Genomic DNA, 22,921 nt, shown 5'->3' with positions numbered 1-22,921 from the left:
CTGTTTTTACTCACATTGATCAAAAATTTTGAACGAATTGCTGTCGACTGCGAGAGCGCGAGTCTGTGAATTTGTCTCTTGTCTATATTACGCTTTCTCTGAAGTGTACTTTTATGTTGATTGTTGAATGATTGTTGAAATTCTTTTTGTTGGCCAAGATGGATAAGACAACTAAAAAACCAAAGAACATTTTGAAGTTGGATGAGACAGTAGTTAATAGAATTGCAGCAGGAGAAATCATTCAAAGACCTGCAAATGCTCTCAAGGAAATGTTAGAAAATAGCCTTGATGCTGGATCTACATCAATTCAAGTGACAGTGAAAGATGGTGGTTTAAAGCTCCTGAAAATTCAAGATAACGGAAGTGGGATAAATAAGGAAGACTTTGCCATTGTGTGTGAACGTTTCACTACAAGTAAACTTCAGAAATTTGAAGATTTAAATGCAATTGGTACTTTTGGATTTCGAGGAGAAGCCTTGGCTTCCATAAGTCATGTTGCTCATTTAACCATCATAACTAAAACTGTTGAAATGCAGTGTGCTTACAAAAGTTCATACCACAATGGCAAACTAGTTGGGGCCTCAAAACCATGTGCTGGGACACAGGTAGTAAACCATTTTAATTTCTAATTTTTTTACCCTATGCTTACATTTTTCTACTCAGGGAACCCAGATAGTGGTGGAAGATCTATTCTACAATGTCCCAACAAGGAGAAATGCTTTAAAATCACCTTCTGATGAGCATAACAGGATTATTGAAGTTATAACTCGCTTTGCTGTACATAATGCTTCTGTTGGATTCAGCTTGAAGAAGTTGAATGACAATGGTTCAGATGTAAGAACATCTCCCAATTCAACTCAAGAGGACAATATTCGGATTCTTTATGGCCATGCTGTGGCAAAAGATTTAATCAAGCTAAATGTTGAAGACCCTGTACTTAAAGTAAAAGGTAAATGCTACATTTTCACTTATAATGTTTAAACATCATTGCTAATTTTTTATTCTTTTAGTTAATGGGTTGATTTCTAATGTTGATTATGCTGGAGCAAAGTTCACTATGCTTTTATTTATTAACCATCGCCTTGTGGATTCTACCCCGTTAAAGGTAGTGCCGTATATATTTTCTTCATATATTTCATATTTCTTACTTTTATTCTATGCTTATTTCTTAAAGAGAGCGCTAGATAGCGTGTATGCGACATACTTGGCGAAAGGAAAACATCCCTTCGTTTATTTGAGCATTGAAATTGCTCCTAATTGCGTTGATGTCAATGTGCATCCTACCAAACATGAAGTCCATTTCCTCAACGAAGATGCAATTATACATAAAATTCAATCAACAGCAGATATATTACTAAAAAATGCGAGTACGTCGAGGAGTTTTGCCATACAGGTACACAAATCTTATTATAAATAAATTAGTCCTTTCTTATATGTCGTGTGTTCCATAGACTGTTATTCCACCGAGTAATTTTCTTAACAAACCGGAGAGCAGAGTAACCAATTCCAACGCTACCAAGGTTTACGATAAACAACTTGTTAGAACCGACAGTAAAGATCAGAAAATCGATAAATTTCTCGATAAATCAACAACCGCCCCGGAATCCATGATGTCGTCATTGGATCAATCTAGTTTCATCAATCAAACATCAGTGGAGGCTTCATATGAACCTTCGATTTCTGTTAACCAGCGAATAGAAGCAGAGAGATCTGAGGTTCCCGATAAAGTAAGAACTATTCCAAGGGAGCCAGAGAAAAATAATTCGACTATAAGCCACGGTGTTATAGGTAATAATCCTTGTTAAACTGTTTATGCGCTATTACTGTTATGATCACTGTTACTTATAATGGCTAATGCGATTGTAGAAAGTATTACCGAAAGACGCAACTTTGAATTGACAAGCCTAAGTCAGTTGCGTGAAGCCGTCAAGAATAATACTGACCAGGTGTTACGCGACACTTTTAAAGACTCTATATTTGTTGGGTGCGTGAGTGAAAAGCATTGCCTTATTCAGCATGGAACGCGCCTATACATTTTCTGCTTGGAAAGAGTGGCCGAAGAATTCTTCTATCAAAGGTTTCTTGAGGAATTCGGCAACTGTGGTGTCATCTGCTTATCGGTATAATGATAATTCATGCGATAATATTTTGTTTAATTCACTGATTGAGATTTTGTTGTAGGACCCTCCACCGCTATACAATCTCGCTCTAATGGCAATGGATCAGGAAGATAATGAATGGCGGCCCGAAGACGGTCCCAAGGATTACTTGGGGAAGCAAGTGGCCGAACTTCTGGGATGCAAATCAGAAATGCTTAACGATTACTTTAGTATACAGATTGAAGGAAATCGCAATCTCGCTGGGATACCTCTAGTTCTTGGTAAGGATAATCAGTCGTGTTGTCTTGAAAGATCATTATTAAATTTGTTTATCGCAGTGGGTTATATTCCTGATCTCACCCAACTTCCATCGTTTGTTTTACGATTGGCATCGGATGTTGAGTGGAACGTGGAAAAAGATTGCTTTGATACTGTCTGCCGCGTCATGGCCAAGTTCTATCGAAAGCCCAACGACCATGAAGTGAGTTTTCGTATTGGCTACGACAGCCTCAAGCCCTGTTGTTAACAAAGGTTTTTCTTCGATACGCTCTAGGTTCTCAACGTTGGCTCAGACAAAGACTGGAAATGGACGGTAGAGCATGTCCTCTATCCAGCCATCAAGGCCTCATTACTTCCTCCCAAAGCATGGATTAGTGACGGCACTATCCTGCAAATTGCCGACTTGCCTGATCTGTACAAGGTGTTTGAGCGATGCTGAGGAGCAACATCAGTCATATTATAACAGCTGTATCGATCCTAAAGATCAGAGACGAGCATATATTAAATTCTAAATTCTTCGTAAGCTTCAGCGGAAAGATGTTATCAACAAATTCCAGCAAGATAATTTAATGAAAAGTTCTAAATCTCGCGGTTGAAATTTAGTACACTTCCTGTGATTACCATCTTCCAGTAGTAGTAACAAGATATGGTAAATGGTTGACCTAAAATCAACGGAGCAGACTTTTAATATTACTAGTAAGTTTAACTTTAAAAGCGTAACCAAAATATCTATTTGATATCAGCCCCGCATAGGATGACGTATGCATACGTGCGCACAGTATTTTTGCTGTCTTGAATCCACAATAAGAGAGAGGTCGATGTCCTGAATTCGGATTCGACTGAGTGATTCAGCGGCAGCTTGTGTGCGTTTACCAGCCCGTCAATTGTGCATTTATCACTTGGCGATCGAATAGCAAAGGAAAAGCTGAGAAAATCGGCAGCTGGCGCCAGCGAATACCAATTCATCTGTTATCATCCGTACGTTGCCGGGGCAATATTGACTGCAAAAGAATTAACTTCTACTTGGTTTCTTCGTCAAAATTCTAGTGTATATGCTGGCCACTGTGTGCGTAGGAATTGATTGGCGGTATGCTATAGCCCCGGGTTCTCCCCCATCTCGACGGGAAACGGGAACCAGCAAATGGATAAGGAGGGAGTGGAGAGAGGAAGTTGGTTGGGGAAAAAGACCAAAAGAGAAGAATCGATTTTCTACGGCACGGTTGGTTCGTGTGACGTCACGACGCATGCGAAGCCAGGCAAGTCCCTTGATTTCAGTCGTCGTCTGCTAGTGCTGTCCTCAATTTAGTCTAGTTGCAGCAACGATTCCAGTCGCGCTGTCAAAATTTTTGTGCACCATGCCATCAAACAAACTTAGCCTTCCCGACTGACTGTTTGCAATTTTTATTTACCCAAGGTGCTAATTAGTAAAGTGGTGCTCAGTTTCTGACAACAGGAAAGGTGAAATATGCTCATTTGGATCATTTTCACTGCGGCCGTTTGCATTTTGCTCGGTGCGATTTTAACTCTGTGGGTCGAGTGGCACCTTTTCTCGCAGCCAGTTCGCCCTCATCGACTTAGCCATAACGATGACCACCTACTGATCGAAGCTGACAATCCTATTGAACTCCCAGAGGTACTTTTCTACTAATTGTAGTGCAGCGTCTGCTGTAAACGATTAGACAGTTGTTTGTGTAGTTTTACGGTATTTGTGTCAACGTCATTCATTTTGAATTGCGGTGGCATTGCATGGTTTTGTACATTATTACTGATTTTTAGAAGAGAAAGCCTGGCCTGATTTCAATCCACGATTTAAAACTGAAAGAAATAACAAAAAAACGGTTTTTCGTGTCGCGTAGAAACAAAACATGTTTTGATGGTTTGAGTGCGTGTGCTGCACGAACCCAATTTTTGTAATGTTATTGGCATAACATCTGCCAGACAAACGGAAAAAAAGATGATTATTTCTCCTAACCCAGTTTGACGTCGCTTAACTGATAACATGTTATACACAATAACACAACCTCACAGGAACTATTGGCTGAACTGGAGGCACTTGTCGATCGGTCCAGCAACACCGAGGCCGTCGGCTCCTGCAATAAAGATGAAACGCTATTGGCTGTCAACTTACTCGTGCAGTTCTTTTTCCGTGAACTGCGATCCCAGGGGCCAGTCCGTCGCTTCCTTCTCCGACGGATCAATCAAGAAATGGAAGAAGTTCTCACTAGAGGAGCCGTTAGCAAAATTATCAAAGGCCTCAAGGTAGTATTTTCACACGAATCCCATCCTGGATTGCGGAGACTTTTCCTTATTATTCCAACTTAGTTTTTATGTTGATAATTTAATCGCACAGATATACGACATCGAAATGGGGTCAAGGGCGCCCTCAATCCATCAAATTGGTGTTCATAGAGTTGGTATGGACTCCGACAGAAAACAAATGGAGTCGGTGGATTTCGATCTCAACATTGACTACAGCGGAGGACTGGGTATAGCGATCGATGTAACACTGGCCTACGGCAAATCCGCATTTCTCTCCGCCAAAGGTATATAATTCATCATTGACAGAGCTGCATTGTACCAATTACATATTAATAGATACCACGTAACCACGACATGTTTTCATTATTCCCTTCACTATATGACGCAGTGTCTCGTCTAAAAGGGCAAGTAAGATTGAGTTTCTCCCGGAGACCCTATTCTCATTGGTCTGTGGCATTTGCGACGCCGCCGCAGTTGGACGTAGACGTTACCAGCCGAGTTCAAGGGAGATCTTTTAGTCACGTGACAAGTCTTGTTTCGTCACAGGTACGTGAATAATGCAAAAAAAAAATAAAGAATCGTTTCTTGGATTGTTTTCAAATCAAATTACGTGACACGTAGATTCACAAATGGATTCAAAGGAAATATACCCTGCCCACCAGCCGAATGCGTCATCGACCGTTTTTTCCAATTCCCAACCAGCTCCTCCTTCCTGCAAGCTGCTCGCAAACTCCTCCGCCCACCACCACTTTGCCTATTCGAAGAGGATCCCTGGAAGTCACTGTGTTGGATATAGCTCGACTGAATCCGTTGCTCCAAGGAGACGGCGTTTACTGTACCATGGCACTAGGCATGTTTTGATTGGATCATGTTACTATGAGTTTCGTCTATTGTTTTGCGTTTAACGGCAACTTTTTGTATCCCGCGACAACAGACAGTAGTCCGTGGCTCAATGCTTCCTCGTCAGAAACCGAAGGGAGAGTGGTGCTAGACATTCGAATGATTCGACGCCGACATCAGTCCCTGGGAATTCAATTCCTGCAGCAGTCGTCCTCGGTAAAAGAAAATCGTTTGGCTTTATAATTCAATTGTCAAAAGAAGAAGGGGGAAACAAAGTTCGACTCCAAAGAAAACTACTTATAAATAAAATTTTATTTTTCAGCCCGAGTCTTCGCCACTAGAAGAGTCGGTTAAAGAATGGAAACCGGTTAGTCAGCATGGAGCTTCTGTTTTGGAGATCGAGTCAGGCTCGGCAGCTGAAGAAGCAGGTCTCAAGATTGGTGATGTTATCTTGCAAGTAGACGAAACCGTCGTTCGATCGTCTGACGATGTTGCCAGAGCCGTTAACAAATCAAATGATCTCTTTGTCATGCTCCGAGTTGATCGGGCAATTGGACGAAGGAGAGGGTCCATGGTAATGCGTCAATCAGTTAGAGATGTAGGCGATTTGAAATTTTAAGCTAATTTTTATGTTTGTTCTCTTTGTTATAGATGCGCTACGATGGGATCACGCCATCGATAACTTTCGGTACCCACTAACTTCATCAATGAATAAGTTCCTCGAATCTTGGCACTAATACCTCATTTTCTAGATGGCTCGGACGAGAAATCCCTGGCAACTGCTGCTGCTGCTTCGTTTCTGCTGGATGAGTCTGGATCACTTCTTCTCCCTCCCGCTAATAATCTGACAGCCGCTAATAAAATCAATCACGGATTGGACATCAAGCGTACCACAACTCACCCGCTAGGAAAAGTATATATTCCGCTTTCGTTTTTAAAACAAGTTTATTGACGTCAGTAATTCAATTAGTTGAAGGAAACCGAATGATAATAATTATTATATTTTCTTTTAAAGAAAAAAAAATATCTCACGGTCGTTGTTTGTAATGTTGTGCTTGTGTGGTTAGGTGATTCATTTAGGTGACACTCTAAAATTTCAAGTATTGCCAGCTGGCCACCACCGCTTTCTCAACTTGTCCATATGGTTGACCGGTGTACCTGCGGTCGAAGAGACGACGTCCGGGAAAAGTAGTAGCAGCAAGTCCTCTTCATCAACGACGACCAGTCCGAGTAAATCGTCCGTTGCCAAGTCTAATTTAAGCAATTTGTTCAAGAAACATTCGCCGCTTCATCAACCGGAAACCAAAGAACCCAGTGGAACCAAAGAACTGCACTCCAAAGATATCCCGATCGGTCACGTCAACATTTACCTCCCCGAAATTGCGGCCGACTGCCACCTCAACACACAGGGTCACCACATATCCACCTATCAGCTGTATCCGGCGGATGTCAAGACGAGTTTGGGGTACGTCATTGGAAATTTTGGTGATATGCATTTTTTTTTCTCTAGCTATTCTGTTTATGTAGTCGTCAGAATCCGTCAAGTCAGCAATTGGGATTCGATCCTCGCCTCTGCTATGGAGATGTTTCATTATCTTTCGTCTATCGCCCGGATAAAGAGGATGAACCTCCATCTCCTGATTTAGATTCTGATATAGTTGATGGAATTCCTTATCCACTCTCCCCTTCACCTCATCCATCTTCAGTACATCCGCTTTCCCCCCTCATTGAAATGGCCCGTCCTGCCGTCGATATTGTCGTCAATGATTCGATGCCGATGCATAACTTCGTCCTCACTCAATTCATAAACGTCCGTTTGTGCGATTTCTGCCGGAAAAAGGTTCCCATCTTCATTTTGTTTAGAGAAAGAGAGAGGTCAAACAATTTCTATTTTAAATGTCAATTTTTCATTTACAGATTTGGTTGAGAGAAGCGCTGCAATGTCGCAACTGCGAATTAGTATGCCATAAAAAGTGTATCAAGCGTTATCCCGATCGGAAATGGTGCGGTCTAGATGATTTCTTCATTCCCAACATCCCCATTGCGACAGACACACCCAAGGTTCGATTGTTATTGATTTTTATTGAACTTTCACTCATGTTGTTTTTCAAGGCAATGTTTTTTTTTTTTTTTGTACAAAACTTCATCAGGTCGATCCGGAAGAAAATCCTTTTTTGTCAGCGGAAGATGATGTCGATGAACTAGTGGAATTGGAAACGGCCGTCGAGCGGTTGCAGTCCCGTGAACACGATGAGTCGCTGATGCGTCTGGCCAAGGACTCCGGCAAGGAAATTTACAGTCATTTAAACAGTGGCCAACGCCGAGCCAGAATCACTTCAATGGTCCGTTCAGTGTTGGAGCGGGCCGTTTGTTAAGAGCACAGAACGTTTTAAAACTAATAACTTTTTATGTCTTGATTTTATGTCGATGTACACACAGCTTCAGAGACTCGAATCGGCGACCGAAATGGAAATTCTCCGTCGCTACGAGTTGGCCGCTCGTTTGGATCGACCCGATGGAACTCCTTGGTCCGGCGACGAAAGACAGAAACTGGAGAAAGAAGTGGACTTGTGCGAAGCAAGGCGACAGGCTCTCGTCCTACTCCTCCTACACTATAGTTCCGGATTGCAGAATGTCGAAGAGACGGAACGGGACTCGAAACTTTGTGATTGATTGATTTTTTTATTTTATTTTTTATTTTTTATTTACTTGATGCGTGCTTGGGTTGTATTAACGGCCTTAAAACGCGATCGTCCATTTTCCCTTTTTTTTTTCAGTGTCCGAAAGCATTAACTGAAGATACACATTCCACCGTTTCATTCTCGTTTGAATCGTCGAGATGGCCCATTTTTGGTTTTTGGCAACGAAAATAGCAACTCTAAACTAGGCGGCTGACAGTAAGTTGATCCCATTTGGTATTCATAGCCGGGCTTACACTGACACACATAAGGTTCAAAGTCCAGTCGATTGTCGTTGACGGAACTGACGTCATTGGTTCCGACTCCACTCGCCGCTGCCGCGGGCACTAACCATTCATTCCACTGGCACGGGCCCTGACTGAATGGCTTGAAACACTGAACTGTGCCGTTGTAACTGACGTAGTCTTCCGGGCAAGTGCAAGCAGGTGTCAATCCATCGCCGGATCGCAAACTGAAAAGAAGATCTCCTTCGCATGGTCCGGAAGTTTCGTGAGCGTAGCATTTGCCGTCCGCCGGCCAGTAGTGCTGAAGGTTAGTGGTCGAACAACCGCAACGACCCCGATATCCGATTCCGTGAGCATCATCGGCCAAAATGATTTGCCCATCCAGACAATGCCTAATTAAGGACAAGGAAAGAAGAAAAAAAAACGTATTAAAGCGGTCAGCTGAATGATGTTTGATGGATTCAACAAAAATTTGATATCAAACCCCTGGGTATGGATTCCGTAGCAACGCTGGGATTCCGGCAAATAAAGCTCTTGTCGAGCGCAGGGATTTTTCCAGCAAATGCCGTAGGATCTGATGTCGCCCTCTTCGCTGCGGATGAAAAAATAGCCGGAGCGGCAAGGCCCCTGAGTGTATTCCCGGAAGCATTGATCGTCTTCTTCCCTGTAAACAAATCCCGGGAGGCAGTAACAAGAAAGACTTTGTTTGACGGAATTCCGGCGATTGTTGGCAACCGGTTGCGTGTTCGGATACACTTTTCGCGCTTTGGAGCCCTTCAAACGAGACGACTGAGTAGGACGAGCAGATGCCGGCATGGAGTATTGTGGTAAATCCAGCGGATGAGATGTCAACCACATGCCAACGCTGCATGGACCTCGTGTGTATTTTTCAAAGCACTGCCCTGATTCCGCATGATAACTAGGCAACTGCTTGGAACAAGAGCACTGTGTCGCCTGGGCTGACTGATTGTAACCGAAGACTTCGCCCAACTTACACGGACCTGAGCCGGTGCGAAATTTGTATTTAATTATCGGGAAATCCCGTGGACAGTAATTGGAAATGAGATGAAAAAACCCACCATTTGTGTGGTGTTCGTGACATGTGGCGCTGATGGGCCAAAAATACGGACGCCATGAACTGCCGGCCAAAGTGTCGTTTTTGACTGAAGACTGGTAAATGATTGCCGATTGGCATCCGCATTCCGCCTGTTGACTGACGACGTTCCAGCGGAAGAGAGAGCCGCTCTGACAAGGTCCTTGGCTGTCGAATGGATAGCAAAGTTCCGTTGCCGACCAGAATCCCCAATTGGCCGGGCAGTAGCCACGCTGCTTGCAGTGAACGAAACCAAGAGGTTCCACTTTGCTGGGCTCGTATTGTTGACCCAGCCAAGCCTGTAAAATCAAAGCGCAATCAAGTGTGGTGGTTAGCAGTTTGCAATTTTACCTAGACATCAAAATCACGCAGCAGCAGCAGCTATATAAGATGCATACAAAGAATCAGAAAGAACGTTAGATTCTTAACCCAGATCTGTTGTGATGCGGTAGAACCAATCAAACACTGCCCGGAGCGGACATACTCATGAAATAGTAGACTATCTATAAATAATGTGTGCGAACGAGTTTATCTTGCTTGAGCTGAGACTGCTCTCTGGCATGGACCGCTCTGGATTTCTGTATATAGCCGACAGAGTTGACCGTTAGTCGAAAAATTTGGATTATAGACTTGTTATATTGAGGTTAAGATCGCCAAGTGTATAGGTGGAATTGGTCGACTAGTTAAATGTCGCTAGTTGTTGGCGACAACGGCAATAGTAATAGAAATTTCTCCGAAGAAATATAGAAGGAAAAGAAAAAAAAGAAGTTCAAGGAAAAGACAGATGTTACGTAGGTACATGCTTCCACGCCATCAACGCGCTGGGGTTAACTGTTCGGAAATGTAAATAACAATAAAGGAGAACCGCTGAAGTCGAGTACTAGCCCCTGGACTTTTTCTTTTTTTTTTTTTTTTTTGCTGGGCTAGTAACTAGTGTAGTGCACGGACATACACCCTGTAATGAGAACAGTATCAGTAGCATAACGGAATATTAGGAGGGACGGCCTACTTAATGTATGATCGACTTTTCGGGGTTCCCTTATTTTCTCTCTCCCGCGGGAAATTTGTTTCACACGTTACATCAGAATATGGGGAAAAGACTGTCACCGCCTATATGGTGACTGTCCCACATCCTACAGCATCTTCGCACTGATGGATGATGAGGATGACCAACTGACCTGTACTTGATGAAGCGTCCGACGGAGTGGATCTTGTCGCTGCATTCCACGTGACTGAACTTCTTGGCCGGGGTGAAGGAAACTACCTTCGGGACAAGGACCTGTAAACATGTAATGAGCATCGCATGAAATCTTTTTCGTGCGGAAACTATTTTTTAAAAAAAGTTAACCTGGAGTGAAAGGCTCGTAACATCGTCCATCTTCTTCCCAATAGAGCCGGCCAGACGGGCACTGACATTTAGCCTCTTTGGTTGACGAATCAAAGACCAGCTCTAAAGTGGCGGGACATGGATATCCTTGCTTGAATATCGGGTAGCATTTCCCGTCTGATTTCCAGTACAAATACTGCCATGAAGCCTTCCAAGAATAACAAATATTTATGTTAAATCATATATCACGCACCCTTTTCCATTGAAAGAACTGGATGAACTTTGAATTTTCTTGAAAGTTAAACAGTTTGTTTTTTTCTAACTATCTTAACCGATATGTTACTTGGAAAGAGATAACAGTTCTGACGTAGTCTACTTGGAAATTTAAAAATAATAATAATAATTCCGAACCTTGGCACACGGATTGATGCGAACATCCGCCCATTCCGGCGGAATGACTGCAGCTCTCGTTTGACCGAAAATAGCGATCACAATCGCCGTTGAAATGAAAAGCACAGAACAATTCGTCATCTTTGTTTTGATTTTGTCAACTAGACACACTGATAACACTGGACAAAGTCATGTACTCGCAAAATTCGACACTTTGTTGGTATACTCGGAATGATTAAATCTCAAAAATCATTGAACGTACACAACATCAAACTTGTTGAGTGTAAATAAAACCATTTCGCAGTAGTCATCCCGTCGCGGGACTGTGGCTATAGTGCACACACAAAACACGAGCACCCAACCCGGTGACTGTCGGATCACGAATGACTAGACCAGCTCCTGTTTTGTTTTGTTTTATTGCACGCTTCTCTCTTTCTCGCTCTCCATCATCTGAGCGTGAGAGATATACTCCCGCGTGAAGTAGAAGAGGGACAGAGAAACCCGATTAAAGGAGAAGGGAGATAGTATAGATAATAAAGAAACGAAACTTTCTCCAAGTGTCGACGAAAGAAGAGGGAGGAATAAAGTCCGGCGTTCTTATTGGTGGCCAGCACTATTAAAGCGACACCACAGCCGCCGCCACTATCTATCCACTATACGTCGTTACGTATTATTTTTAAAAAAAAAGAGAGCGCTGCTTCATCTATTTTTCCTTGGCGCCGATGTACCACTAACCCGAATTTTGGAACACTTGATGACTTGCAATATAATACGTACGGAGCGGCAGGTGGCCATTTTCTCTTTTCTTCTACTTCTTTTCTTGGACCCAAAAGATAGTTGTGCATTCAGTCGATCACGAAACGATATTGGTTCGTCACCTAATAAGGGGGACTGACCAAAACGACATTTTTTGGAAGACCAACGAGAAATGTGTATTTTCCGTATTGTTATTGGTACAACTTTGAAATTGTATTGTCGTTCAACAACCAGGAACTATATAGAATTAAAAGCGGAGGGTATAAAATATCAAACTTAATGCCGTTTTTATTAATCGAACACGCACACATGTTATTTATTTTGCACGGCCTAATCCACCGAAAAAGTTGCTCAACGAAGAGAAAATGGATGTCCGACGAGGAGGTTGGACAAGTTGCGGCAACGGAATTCGATCGTTGAATGTATTAGTCTATTTACATATAGGCATAGAAATGTTTGTTGGTTAATATTGATCATGAGTCAGTATTGTTGGCCGGTTCAGCACGCTATGAATACCTTATCATTTCCACGCCTCAACGACACATTGACCAGAGTAGGGAGACCTTCTTCCACCTGGAATGTCTGCTCGGATGGTAAGAATCCATCAGCTTCGACCTGTTAAAAAAAAGCAATCAAGAATTTTCCAATGAATCACATTCTGATATTGTTTTTGAATAATTGAAGAGACCGATCTGGCAACGGGGATTTATAACCAAAGGGGATAGCAGACGATGACAAGTTGTTTACTTGATTGAGTGTGGAGGGAGAAAAACGTGCATCTAAATCAACTCCAGGAAACTGAAACTAGTGAACGCTCATTGCATGCAGGTAAGTGAAATTCTAAGCTGTCATTAAGTTAAGAACGCCGGATTTTTTGGGGGGGAAGTGTTGCCCAACGAAAGGCAATTTAGATATTTAGTGATTTATTTACGCACCTGAAGAACGTAGACTCCCGGCATGAGAATACGCCAGAACTCGCCCAAGGGAGTAGTTTTCGACCCGAAACTGCGACCTTTGATTCGGATGCTGGCGTTTGGCACGGGATTGTTTTGGGAGTCAAACACCTGGCCACGAACTCCGCGGTGAGCTTCGCCCAGGTACTTGAGCATGGCTTGTTTGTTATCTTGCCAGTATTCGGGCAGTGTTTCGCCTTTTGGGTACTTACAGCATCCGACTTCCAGCGTCAATTCCATAGCTCCATTCCAGACGTAGTTGAAATCCTGCATGCCACCGGCCAGGTAATACCAAGCGGCTCCGTTGGTCGTTCCGTTCGGGAAAACCGTATCGCCGGGGAAACAAGCGCCGGCCGAGTGCATTTTGCGATGATTGAACGAGTACATTGTGGCAAGGTGTCTGAAGGTGTCGTCGTCGGGAGTCAAAGACGGCTGATAGCGTCCACCCAGATGAGGCAAGTTGAGCGTGACTTCCTTGTTGTCGAATGGATAAGAAGCCACCAAAGCCCCTCCGTGAAATGCAGCAGACAGGACAAACTGTCTTTGACTCATCCATCGAGAGATTGCGTTGGCTTCCGGTTGTGCATCTCCATTGTTTTTTCCGCCTTTGAACAGGTCTGGGAAGTTCCGGTTCAGATCTTTCCCGTTGGCGTTGTATCTATATATCAAACAGCGGCGATAAAAGGAATGAAAATAGATATTTAGAGAATCGATCGGACTTTTTATGTTGGATGTGACGTCATGGAACGCCCACTGAAACTGAATTGGTTTAGAACGCCCTTTTTACGTACCTTCCTTGGACGCCCCCGCAGTCACCTTCTCTTGACACTTCAAAGCCATCGGGATTCATCGAAGGCATAATGTGAATGTTGGTCGTTTCCATGAGAGACCTGACGTAATCGTCTTGCGGATAATTCACTAGGAGATGCTGATGAAGTAGAAATTCGAATTCAGTTATTTTTTCATCAGTCACTCTTGCATAATTGATATCGCCAGGTTATGAATAGATGCAGTATATACCTGAATCAAGCGTAGAAGAAGTTCTCGGCCTACCGGCTCGTTGCCATGGATATTTCCGACGTATTTCACCTCTGGTTTCAGTAGCGTCTTTTCCGAAGGCGTCGTAGAAATAAGTAAAACCCACAGCTCCCGCCCTGCACGAAAATAATAAACAAGTCAATCAATTATGGATGCGTAGACGCTTTGATGTAAGTAGACCAGTTCGAAGGAATCAGGACGAGACCGAATCGACCAGCCGTATATATTTAGAGTCAATTCTTTTACCTTGGACAGATTGGCCAATCGAATAGAGTGACGTCAATTGAGGATATGCTGCATGGACTGCTCTGAGATAAGCAGTCATCTCATCGTAGTGATGGTAACCCACGGGATTGAGACGGAGGGCCGGTGGGACGCCAGCAGCGTCGTCTAGTATAATTCGAGGATCTCTCAACCACTGGCCGGATGGTTCGTCGAAAACGATCGAATCCCGCAGTGACGCTCCGTGGATGGCAACGAAGGCCAATTGGATTAGCAACAAATGTTTCAGCATTTTTTTTCCAGCTATTTTGGGGAAATCCAAAGAGTTAAACCGATGACCTCTTTTCTAGTCAAAAGCTGCTGGGTACAGTTCTCGTTTTTTTAATCCTTGTGGCACCTATAAAAGATTAGAAATAAACCTTGAAACCGGATCGTTGAAATTATTTTTAAAACATTAGTTCATTAGGGAAAAGAAAAACCGCAAATGTACGTAGGGCGGAAGTATCGGGGGAATGACGTCACACGTTAACAACAAATAAGCGACACTCTATGCAATCCGTTTGTGTGTGTGAAAGGAGAGAAATCGCAACTCGCAAGAAGGGAAAGCGACGCCCAAATACTGGAATCTCCTTTTTCTGCAATAACGTGTTCTTTTCACCTATTCCAATCAGTTCACATTTGGAACATTGATTTTAGCCCGATTACCTCATTACAACCAATGCACTGTAGCGATTGTTTTCCCATTGCTCAAAAGATAGAGCCACATTTACAATTAAAAGGAGAAATTTTTTGGCGAAGTAAGACACAGTTGTGGGATCAAATTTCTAATCAGAACATGGAGCATTGTTCCAGATTTGTGGTTTTTACTACCACCGTCGATAGGACACGCTTGATTTCATAGATAACGTTACACTTACTTTTTGAAATTTTTTTTCCACGAGAAACCCAACAGAGAATCGAGTTGGTTTTCTATACAGGAAGTGCCCACACACAAAAACGGCGTATGTGATTTCCTTAGTTATAGCTGCAAGGTGGCAAACGAATTTCACGTCCGTCCGGATCGGAGGACACAGAAGAACTGGTGGTCGGGACCTTTTTGCGTCTGGGCCAAACCTTCCTTTTTCTGACATTTACGGGGCTTGAAGGCTGCAACCGTTTGTTATGCAGTCGGGGTCACTCCCTCCCCCTCCTTTCAAACCCACGTATTATCTTTTTTCCTCTCTAGAGAGAGAGTAGGTGTATAGAGAGGCACGACTTGGATACAAGCTGAACTAAAAGCTTAAACTGATTCCTTCTCAACCGAATTCAGTTTTCAAAACAAAAGATGTTTCTCATCCGATTTCAACCTCTGCTCAAAAGTTCACTGAACTGGATAGGAAACAATCAGATACTGCAACTTTTCTGTAATCTATTTCAAAAGTCGAAAAGAGAACAAGGGGAAATCATTGTGCTGATATACCAGACATTTTGGTAGATTTATTCTCCCTCTTTTTTTTCCTTCCAAATGGGCCAGGTACCGTTATAGCGCTGGGATTTCTTCCTGTATTCTACCTTTTTCCCCTACCCTATACATTTATTCATTTTTACCATCGATTCTTATTAAGCCCTTAAGGTCATGTAGCTCTCGAATAATATTACAGCCAAGAAAGAAACTCCGTTATAGAGAGCTCTAGTATAGCTAGCTCTGGATCATCGTTTTGAGAGAAGGATGTTAGTGACACAATGGTATATTTTAAAAAATTGGGTTGGTGCTGATAAAAGCTGGAAAAAGGCTGTTTTCCTGTTTCCTGTAGGATGGCCCCGACTCGAAGAAACCGACGAGAAAAACCGATTTCGCCATCATTTACAAACCCGCCTTTTTTTGAAAAGCTTATTTTCTTTTTCCTTCAAGGACCGGAATAGAACCGTTTCACGAATCAGCGGCGTTCGTGATCGTGCAAAAGACGGTGTTGACGCGATGATTGTGTGTCGACTACTGAACTTGAACTTGTCTATCTCTGCGATCGAACTTTGTTAGCTTTATTTCGTTCTAGAGAGGGCACACGCTCCGTTGCTTTCCCAGTATTCTCCTTTTTCCATCACCTGACGGTGTATACGATGCGTGTGTTGGGACGCGCTGAAAAACGTATAAACCCTCCGTGACACACGACTTCCGTCGCGTTTTCACTGGCTCCTATATTTGTTCACTCTCGTTTATGGGTCGTGACGCAAGTCATGCTCAGCACTCGACTAGACTTGGTTGGTCAAATATGGATACGTGCGTCAGTGATTTCCCGTTTCCTTTTCCGCAGGGAGGAAAAGATTTAAAACAATAAAATGGGCGTCCGTATTCGCAGCAACAAAAAAGGATTAGAACCAGGTCGATTTCACGGAATGTTTTAGCGACAAACTGCTCATTTTAACAACATTTGCGTTTAATCGGACCGTTACGCTTTTTACGCGATCAAGTCATGTGTTGAGCTAGCCAATGATTTCTAAACAACATCGATTCAATTGGCTACTTCGTCTCAGTGAAAGCGTCGATGGCAGATGAGCCATTTGATTTGATTGCCCTTTTTTTGTTGGATTATTATTAACCGCAGATGAAAAACGAGCCTACGTAATTATTTACGAGATCGTATCCCTTTAAATTACGACTTCTGTCGTCCAATAAAATATTGTAAAGAAATAGTACCTCGTAAATGAAACACTGTATACACAGTGAATCGCATTGTTTCTTTTGTTACGATGAGTCTAACAGGGCCGTCCGTGAAACATAATATTGGGGTATAACCTTCACCGGGTTTTTAGGATGAAAAGTGGGTCTTACTGCCATTGTAACTGCGATGGTCTCGCTTTCACATCGTGCTCTTCATTTCCTTTGTAGAAACTGGGTAAGGTGACCAACATTGATGACAACGCTCTACTAGAGAATCCCAATCACGCTCTCATTCATCAGGGCGCTTACTTGGTGCGGGGAGTTTGATTTATTGCAAATAATAATCGCTAGGAATGCGCAGCAATATACACCAATTAAAGTGTACACACAGAGGGAAAACATTTAGTTCACCGAGAACACAATCAATACAATGGGAAAACCAAATGTTTATCCTTGAAGAAACCTGACGACAGTTTTATGATTGTATAAAACCGTATGAAACCACAACACAGCAGTGGTAGACCTTCTAAACTGATGCTTTCGTTTCGTTTGAGTAACACTTGTGTTTACGGAAGGCCGTGCGTCATCACTGCAGATGGTTAACCAAGTTCAATAGCTGCTACACTTGCATTCACACTCACTCCTGATCAGCAATTCAGCATAATTCTTTTGAATATGCAACCAAACTACGAGCAAATAGGTCAAATTTTATAGTTTTAAATGTACTCAGTGCAGTGGAAATGTATTGCAGTCAATAGGACTAGTGCGCAAAATGATAAATAAAATACTACATTTTAAATGATGATGAATTGTTATTAAAAGCTGTGATAGCTGAAGTTAAGGGCTAGTTTTGACCAGGCATTTATTTTTTTTTGGTTTTGGGAGATGTTGATTGAAATACTGAAGAGGCTGACATCAAATTTTCTATATATTGTCCCAAAACTTGGTTTTCTGATCTCAGCTTAAGATTTTCTTCCTTTACACTATCCACCCGTTGAGAAAGATCTAAAAGCAGGAATACCAAAACTGTTAGCGATATTTGAGCTTTATATTAGATAAAATTTCTAATACCATCAAGAGTATTTTGAAGTTCCATGACTTGTGCTATTAAGCGGGCCTTTTCTTCTTGCTCATCCAAGTTGATGTCCCCATCTGTAATATCAAATTCCCAAGTTTGGTAAATTTGGGAAAACCAATAAGATTATGATAATTTTACCACATAAAGGATGCTCCGAACTGTCGTTGGTAAAACGAGATGACATGGAATCTAGAGAATGTCGCTCTATACCTGCTTCTTCTCCATCAGAAGGAATGACAGCTACAGTAATGAAGTAAATAGTTCAATAAAACATTATTTTAAAGAAAAAAGAAAAGATATTTAACCTTGAGGATCATCATCAGCCAACGGAATATTATTGAGCTCTTTATATAAAGTAGTATTTTCCATTCGAGCTTACTTTTCGTATTATTTATGATGTACGAAATTAGTAACACAATTTGCCAAACGGATTTGTCGATAAATACTGCCTCCCATTCCCCATCTACTGAATCACATTGTCACTGTATTGTCATAGTTTTGTAACTTACCACTAGATGGAAAATCTACTGTTGCTGTCACTTTATCTGTTTATCAAATATTTGTCTGCTACAACCAAGACTAGAACCAAGCTAGAAGTCTAGAACTGCAACTAGCACGAAGTCACGAACAACAGGTTTTGTCGATTGAGTCGGGTAATTGTTTTGCTCTTTGCTTGACGCGCACTGTCAACTAGACATTGGTCTTCTTATTTCCTTGCCTTTTTGTGAGTGCCACTATTAGATATTATATGCTCGTTGAGTTCTGCTCGGAGTCGTTCGTCTCTGAATTTTGTTTTCAACACTAATCGTTACACTTCACGCAGGAAAATATGGCAGCCGAACGATTGAGTCCCGGAGATCCCAATTCCTTCTCGAGGCCTGGTAATTAATCGCACAATTTTGGTTGCTAATTAAATATAGTGTCATAGCATTTATTAGTGTCTACAGCATTTTACAATGATGTTGATTATAATTGATGGATGTTCTTTTAAATATAGATGAAGTAAGAGTTACACACATGAACCTTGAATTAGAGATCAATTTTGACACCAAGATTTTATCTGGTCATGTTGTGCTATCTGTGGAAAAAGTCAATGCTGAGGCAAATTCTTTGGTAAGTTAGTAACATTGATTTGGTTTTTTGTTGTGAGATAATTCTGTATTTATTGCTTGAGTTGTCAATCACAGATTCTTGACAGCAGAGACTTGACTGTATCAATGGTACAGGACTTTGAAACCAAACAATTACTAAAGTTTGAACTTGGCTCAAGCTCCACAACTTTTGGAGAAAAACTCGAAATACATTTCTCAGGCAGTCAAACAATAAAGTATATATATTTTAAAGAGTTCAAACATACTCTTTCACTTCAAAAGGTTCAATATAAAACATCAATTGTCATTATTTCACATTAGGCAGAAAATTGCAGTGCACTATACTACTTCACCAAAATCAACAGCTTTGCAATGGTTAAGTCCAGAACAAACTTTGGGGAAAAAACACCCTTTCCTTTTTAGCCAATGTCAGGTAATGTTAGTTTCAAAATTCTAAAAAAAAAAAAAAGTTACTAAAAAGAAGAATTTTTTTGTATAGGCTATTCATTGCCGATCTTTGGTTCCCTGTCAAGATACTCCTAGCAACAAGGTTACCTATGAAGCAAAGGTATACACACGTCTAATTCAAAATGATTTGATCTTTTATCAAGAATTGGCCTCTTTACAGATATCCGCCCCGCATGATTTAACTGTATTGATGAGTGCTATTCGTCAGGGAGATCCAGTCCAAGTTGGCGACAGAAAAACTCATAGCTTTCATCAGCCGGTTCTGATCCCTTCTTATCTGTAGGCTACTAACCAGATAGTCCTAATGTCGTAAACGTACTGAAATAATTTTATATTGGTTTATTTAGATTAGCTGTCGTTGCCGGAGATCTTCAATCTCGTCAGATAGGGCCACGCTCCCATGTTTGGGCCGAACCTGCTATGCTCGATAAGGCTGCTTACGAATTTGCTGAAGTATTTCTACCTATTTTATTTTCAGCAATTAAAGAAACCCATTGACTATAGGCTTTACATTTTCGTAGACTGAAGCCCAACTGAGTGCTGCCGAAGATGTTTGTGGACCTTATGTCTGGGGAGTGTATGATTTGTTGGTTTTGCCTCCTTCTTTCCCATTCGGAGGCATGGAAAATCCGTGTTTGACTTTTGTCACGCCAACAGTGATAGTAAATTCTTCTAAATTAAATTCAGTTACTTTTTTGTTGATGACTGTATTAAAGGCAGGGGACCGTTCGCTTGTCGATGTGATTGCACATGAAATTGCTCACAGCTGGACTGGAAATTTAGTCACCAACAGCAACTTTGAACACTTTTGGCTGAATGAGGGTGAATATTGAATAACTTTTTTTCTAATGCTTATTTAAATCTTTTAATTTTAAACCATTTAAAAAATTTAAAAATCAGGTTTTACTGTTTTTGTTGAGCGGAAAATCATCGGACGTCTACATGGCGAAGCTTTTCGGCATTTTGCAGCAATCGGCGGGAAAACATATTTAGCTGATACAGTATGACATTCAATATTTTGTGAACTGATTCCACATAAGTTGGTGCATTACTTATAATTGTATGTGTAGATTGAATCAATGGGAGCTTCTAATCCGTTGACGTCATTGATGCCAGATCTTACTGGCATTGATCCGGATGATTCCTTTTCAACTGTTCCATACGAAAAAGGACAGGCTTTTCTATGGTACCTAGAGGACTTAGTTGGAGGATCGGGTAACGAATTTCTGCTTTGCCTTTTTGATAGTTCTCTATTTAGTACAACTTTTACTGTGTGTTATTTTTAAAGGCGAGTTCGACCCGTTTCTTAAATCATACATAGCCAATTTTCAATATCGTTCAATAAAAACGGACGATTTTGTTGAATATATCAAGCATTACTTCCAAAAGACCCCAGCCGCTGAAAAACTGGAACAAGTTGATTGGAAAACATGGTTTCATTCTCCTGGAATGCCACCGACATTCGTAAAGTAATTAACATTATAATTAACATTATCTATTTAAAATTTCTTCAATATTGTTATTGTTCTACCTATTGTTAGCTATGATGACAGTTTAGCCAAAGCCTGCAAAGTGCTTTGTCAGCGATGGAGTGATTGGAACGAACAGGGCTGTCTTGAACCAATGTCAATGTCTTCTGATGATTTAAAAACATTGTCGCCCGCTCAAATTCAAGAGTTTTTAGCCCAGTTGTTAATGGGGCCGCCTTTGTCTTGCCAAGCTATTGAGAAGATGCAACAACTGTACAGTTTCAACGGCATTCAGAACGCTGAAATAAAGTTAAGGTATGTTTTGTTTTTTTATTTTTTTTAGTTGTGATGTTTTTAATTCCAATTTAATAAGCACACTTCTGTGAAGATGGTTACGTCTTTGTCTGAAAGCACAATTTAAGGAAGTGATTCCTTTAGCAGTTGAATTTGCTACTTCACAAGGACGGATGAAGTATTGCCGACCGATATTTAGGTAGCCTAAATCTGGTTTCAAGTATTGGATTGAATAATTCATTTCTAACTGTTTTACCCATCATAGGGATTTATATAACTGGGAAGTCGCTCGTCCTTCAGCATTGGATGCCTACGAAAAAGTAAAAGACCAATGGATGTATGTGTGCGCTTACACAGTAGGGAAAGATCTCCATGTGGTTCAATGATTTGCCAACTATTTGTGTCCAAATTCAAAATAGGGCTAAATTTGACATGCTTGGGTTAATTATCAATAAAAAGCTTTTGGAGAATTTAGCTGTGGCATACATCTGATGAAAAGGTGCTTCTTGGTTTCAATCGCCGTTTCTATTAACAGTAAATTTTTAAAAATACACAAGCGGGGTCGATTTTAAATTCACATTACGTAGGATGTAGTAATTAAAGTGAGTGTCAATGCCATTGCCATCAATCTGCAGTATTTGAAATAATTTAAATCAATAGGTGATAACATATTTCATTAATTTAGATATCATTGGCTGATCGTCCAAGCGCTAAAAAAAATTGTATGTTACGATACTATCCAAAATAAATAAAATGCCCGGGCCACACCGGCTGAAGGAAAAAAAACCCAACTTAACTCAACCCACCGAGCCATTTTTTGTACGGGCCGGGCGACGGGTTGAACCGCCGGGTCCGCGGGCCAACCCGAGCGGTGGCGCCATCTAGTAGTCACATAGGAAAGCTCGTTATTCACTATGCCTGCGGCTTCAAGAAAGACCTAAAATATTGCCGCCAAATGCTCTACGTACGAGAATTTCGTAGCATAAAAAGTAGAAAGTGGTAGAAATGGGCGTTCAGGTGTGTTCAGAAGACAGCATTGACGTGTCACTGTTGGAAGAAGAAGATAATTAAGAAATTTAGAGAATTTTTTAAAGTTTGTCAAAAAAAAAGTGTGTTTGACCCGATTTTTTACCCGGGCCGTGACCCAGACGGTAAATTTTTTGTTACCCGTGGGCCGACCCGGGTTGGAAACCATCTACGCTATTGGCCCAACCCGCCCAAACCCGTGTTTACAAAAAAATTCGATTTCCTTGTTTAGGATTAGTTCCAGATTAATTTTTACATTTTGGGATTTCATTGAACTTTTTCTCTTGATTTGATTTCTGCTTTTTTTTTGCTCATGTATTCAGCTATGGATTTTGTAAAGGGATATTTGTTATCGCAAAACAGGTTGATAAAGAAAGAACATTTTTTTCACTGTAAAGTACTCTACAAAGTTGGAATGATTTTGTATTTTAATCGTAAATGGGTCAAGTAGTTTCATGTAAATTTTTGTCTCAACAATAGGTATTAGATGTTGCCATAGAATATTTGTTTTAACTTTTAACAATTTGTTGACTTGAAACAATATAAAGTAGCTTGAAATTCATACTGCATTTCCATTGTTGCTGAAGTTTAATTTATTTTCATTTTGGTTACAGGGTTTTGTTCCTATAGTTGATATTAGTCCGTGAGGACCCATCAAGACGACGCCGTCTCCGAGAG

At 41.3% G+C, this 22,921-nt stretch overlaps 6 protein-coding genes across 9 annotated transcripts; 3 read left to right on the top strand and 3 right to left on the bottom strand.

The window, feature by feature from the left end:
- The first annotated feature begins 4 nt into the window (after positions 1 to 4).
- On the top strand, positions 5 to 2,901 carry LOC124327047 (DNA mismatch repair protein Mlh1-like). The gene is made up of 10 exons (XM_046785877.1): positions 5 to 71; positions 115 to 605; positions 664 to 949; positions 1,011 to 1,105; positions 1,175 to 1,393; positions 1,452 to 1,788; positions 1,867 to 2,120; positions 2,182 to 2,380; positions 2,438 to 2,580; positions 2,653 to 2,901. The coding sequence occupies exons 2-10, from the start codon at positions 159 to 161 to the stop codon at positions 2,815 to 2,817; spliced, it is 2,145 nt and encodes a 714-aa protein (XP_046641833.1). The 5' UTR covers positions 5 to 71; positions 115 to 158; the 3' UTR covers positions 2,818 to 2,901.
- Positions 2,902 to 3,206: 305 nt separating this feature from the next.
- Positions 3,207 to 8,301, top strand: LOC124327017 (PDZ domain-containing protein 8-like). 2 transcript variants are annotated; one of them, XM_046785804.1, is made up of 16 exons: positions 3,207 to 3,356; positions 3,426 to 3,634; positions 3,793 to 4,011; positions 4,407 to 4,637; positions 4,729 to 4,921; positions 5,026 to 5,183; positions 5,259 to 5,487; positions 5,572 to 5,693; positions 5,800 to 6,051; positions 6,129 to 6,165; positions 6,230 to 6,390; positions 6,545 to 6,942; positions 7,005 to 7,317; positions 7,395 to 7,538; positions 7,628 to 7,819; positions 7,917 to 8,301. In XM_046785804.1, the coding sequence occupies exons 3-16, from the start codon at positions 3,844 to 3,846 to the stop codon at positions 8,148 to 8,150; spliced, it is 2,832 nt and encodes a 943-aa protein (XP_046641760.1). In that variant the 5' UTR covers positions 3,207 to 3,356; positions 3,426 to 3,634; positions 3,793 to 3,843; the 3' UTR covers positions 8,151 to 8,301. The 2 variants fall into 2 exon arrangements, with proteins under 2 accessions (XP_046641760.1, XP_046641761.1); XM_046785805.1 differs by lacking the exons at positions 3,207 to 3,356; positions 3,426 to 3,634 and having other exon boundaries at positions 3,668 to 4,011; positions 7,628 to 7,760.
- LOC124327084 lies at positions 7,663 to 11,693 on the bottom strand. Its single transcript, XM_046785957.1, has 6 exons — positions 11,232 to 11,693; positions 10,842 to 11,028; positions 10,672 to 10,772; positions 9,480 to 9,792; positions 8,885 to 9,401; positions 7,663 to 8,792 (listed from the first exon to the last, which is right to left on the bottom strand). Exons 1-6 carry the CDS (start codon positions 11,349 to 11,351, stop codon positions 8,294 to 8,296), a joined length of 1,737 nt encoding a protein of 578 aa, XP_046641913.1. The 5' UTR covers positions 11,352 to 11,693; the 3' UTR covers positions 7,663 to 8,293.
- A 200-nt stretch (positions 11,694 to 11,893) lies between these two features.
- Positions 11,894 to 15,277, bottom strand: LOC124327147 (carboxypeptidase M-like). Its single transcript, XM_046786069.1, has 7 exons — positions 15,097 to 15,277; positions 14,204 to 14,576; positions 13,940 to 14,073; positions 13,711 to 13,847; positions 12,902 to 13,577; positions 12,483 to 12,581; positions 11,894 to 12,396 (listed from the first exon to the last, which is right to left on the bottom strand). The coding sequence occupies exons 2-7, from the start codon at positions 14,469 to 14,471 to the stop codon at positions 12,283 to 12,285; spliced, it is 1,428 nt and encodes a 475-aa protein (XP_046642025.1). The 5' UTR covers positions 14,472 to 14,576; positions 15,097 to 15,277; the 3' UTR covers positions 11,894 to 12,282.
- LOC124327067 (leukotriene A-4 hydrolase-like) lies at positions 12,774 to 21,691 on the top strand. 3 transcript variants are annotated; one of them, XM_046785924.1, is made up of 16 exons: positions 12,774 to 12,794; positions 18,719 to 18,776; positions 18,893 to 19,008; positions 19,083 to 19,222; positions 19,308 to 19,419; positions 19,486 to 19,554; positions 19,615 to 19,733; positions 19,802 to 19,907; positions 19,976 to 20,116; positions 20,171 to 20,276; positions 20,355 to 20,455; positions 20,525 to 20,669; positions 20,743 to 20,923; positions 20,996 to 21,238; positions 21,312 to 21,416; positions 21,483 to 21,691. In XM_046785924.1, exons 1-16 carry the CDS (start codon positions 12,789 to 12,791, stop codon positions 21,601 to 21,603), a joined length of 1,869 nt encoding a protein of 622 aa, XP_046641880.1. In that variant the 5' UTR covers positions 12,774 to 12,788; the 3' UTR covers positions 21,604 to 21,691. The 3 variants fall into 3 exon arrangements, with proteins under 3 accessions (XP_046641880.1, XP_046641882.1, XP_046641881.1); XM_046785926.1 differs by lacking the exon at positions 12,774 to 12,794 and adding an exon at positions 18,467 to 18,529; XM_046785925.1 differs by lacking the exon at positions 12,774 to 12,794 and adding an exon at positions 18,475 to 18,619.
- LOC124327339 (short coiled-coil protein B-like) lies at positions 17,543 to 18,354 on the bottom strand. The gene is made up of 4 exons (XM_046786347.1): positions 18,201 to 18,354; positions 18,034 to 18,135; positions 17,889 to 17,969; positions 17,543 to 17,822 (listed from the first exon to the last, which is right to left on the bottom strand). Exons 1-4 carry the CDS (start codon positions 18,262 to 18,264, stop codon positions 17,680 to 17,682), a joined length of 390 nt encoding a protein of 129 aa, XP_046642303.1. The 5' UTR covers positions 18,265 to 18,354; the 3' UTR covers positions 17,543 to 17,679.
- Positions 21,692 to 22,921: the final 1,230 nt, after the last annotated feature.

The sequence above is a fragment of the Daphnia pulicaria genome, chromosome 2 (assembly GCF_021234035.1).
Source record: "Daphnia pulicaria isolate SC F1-1A chromosome 2, SC_F0-13Bv2, whole genome shotgun sequence".
Taxonomy (NCBI): domain Eukaryota; kingdom Metazoa; phylum Arthropoda; class Branchiopoda; order Diplostraca; family Daphniidae; genus Daphnia; species Daphnia pulicaria.
Note: the sequence above shows the minus strand (reverse complement) of the source record. Positions and strands in the feature narration are given on the sequence as shown.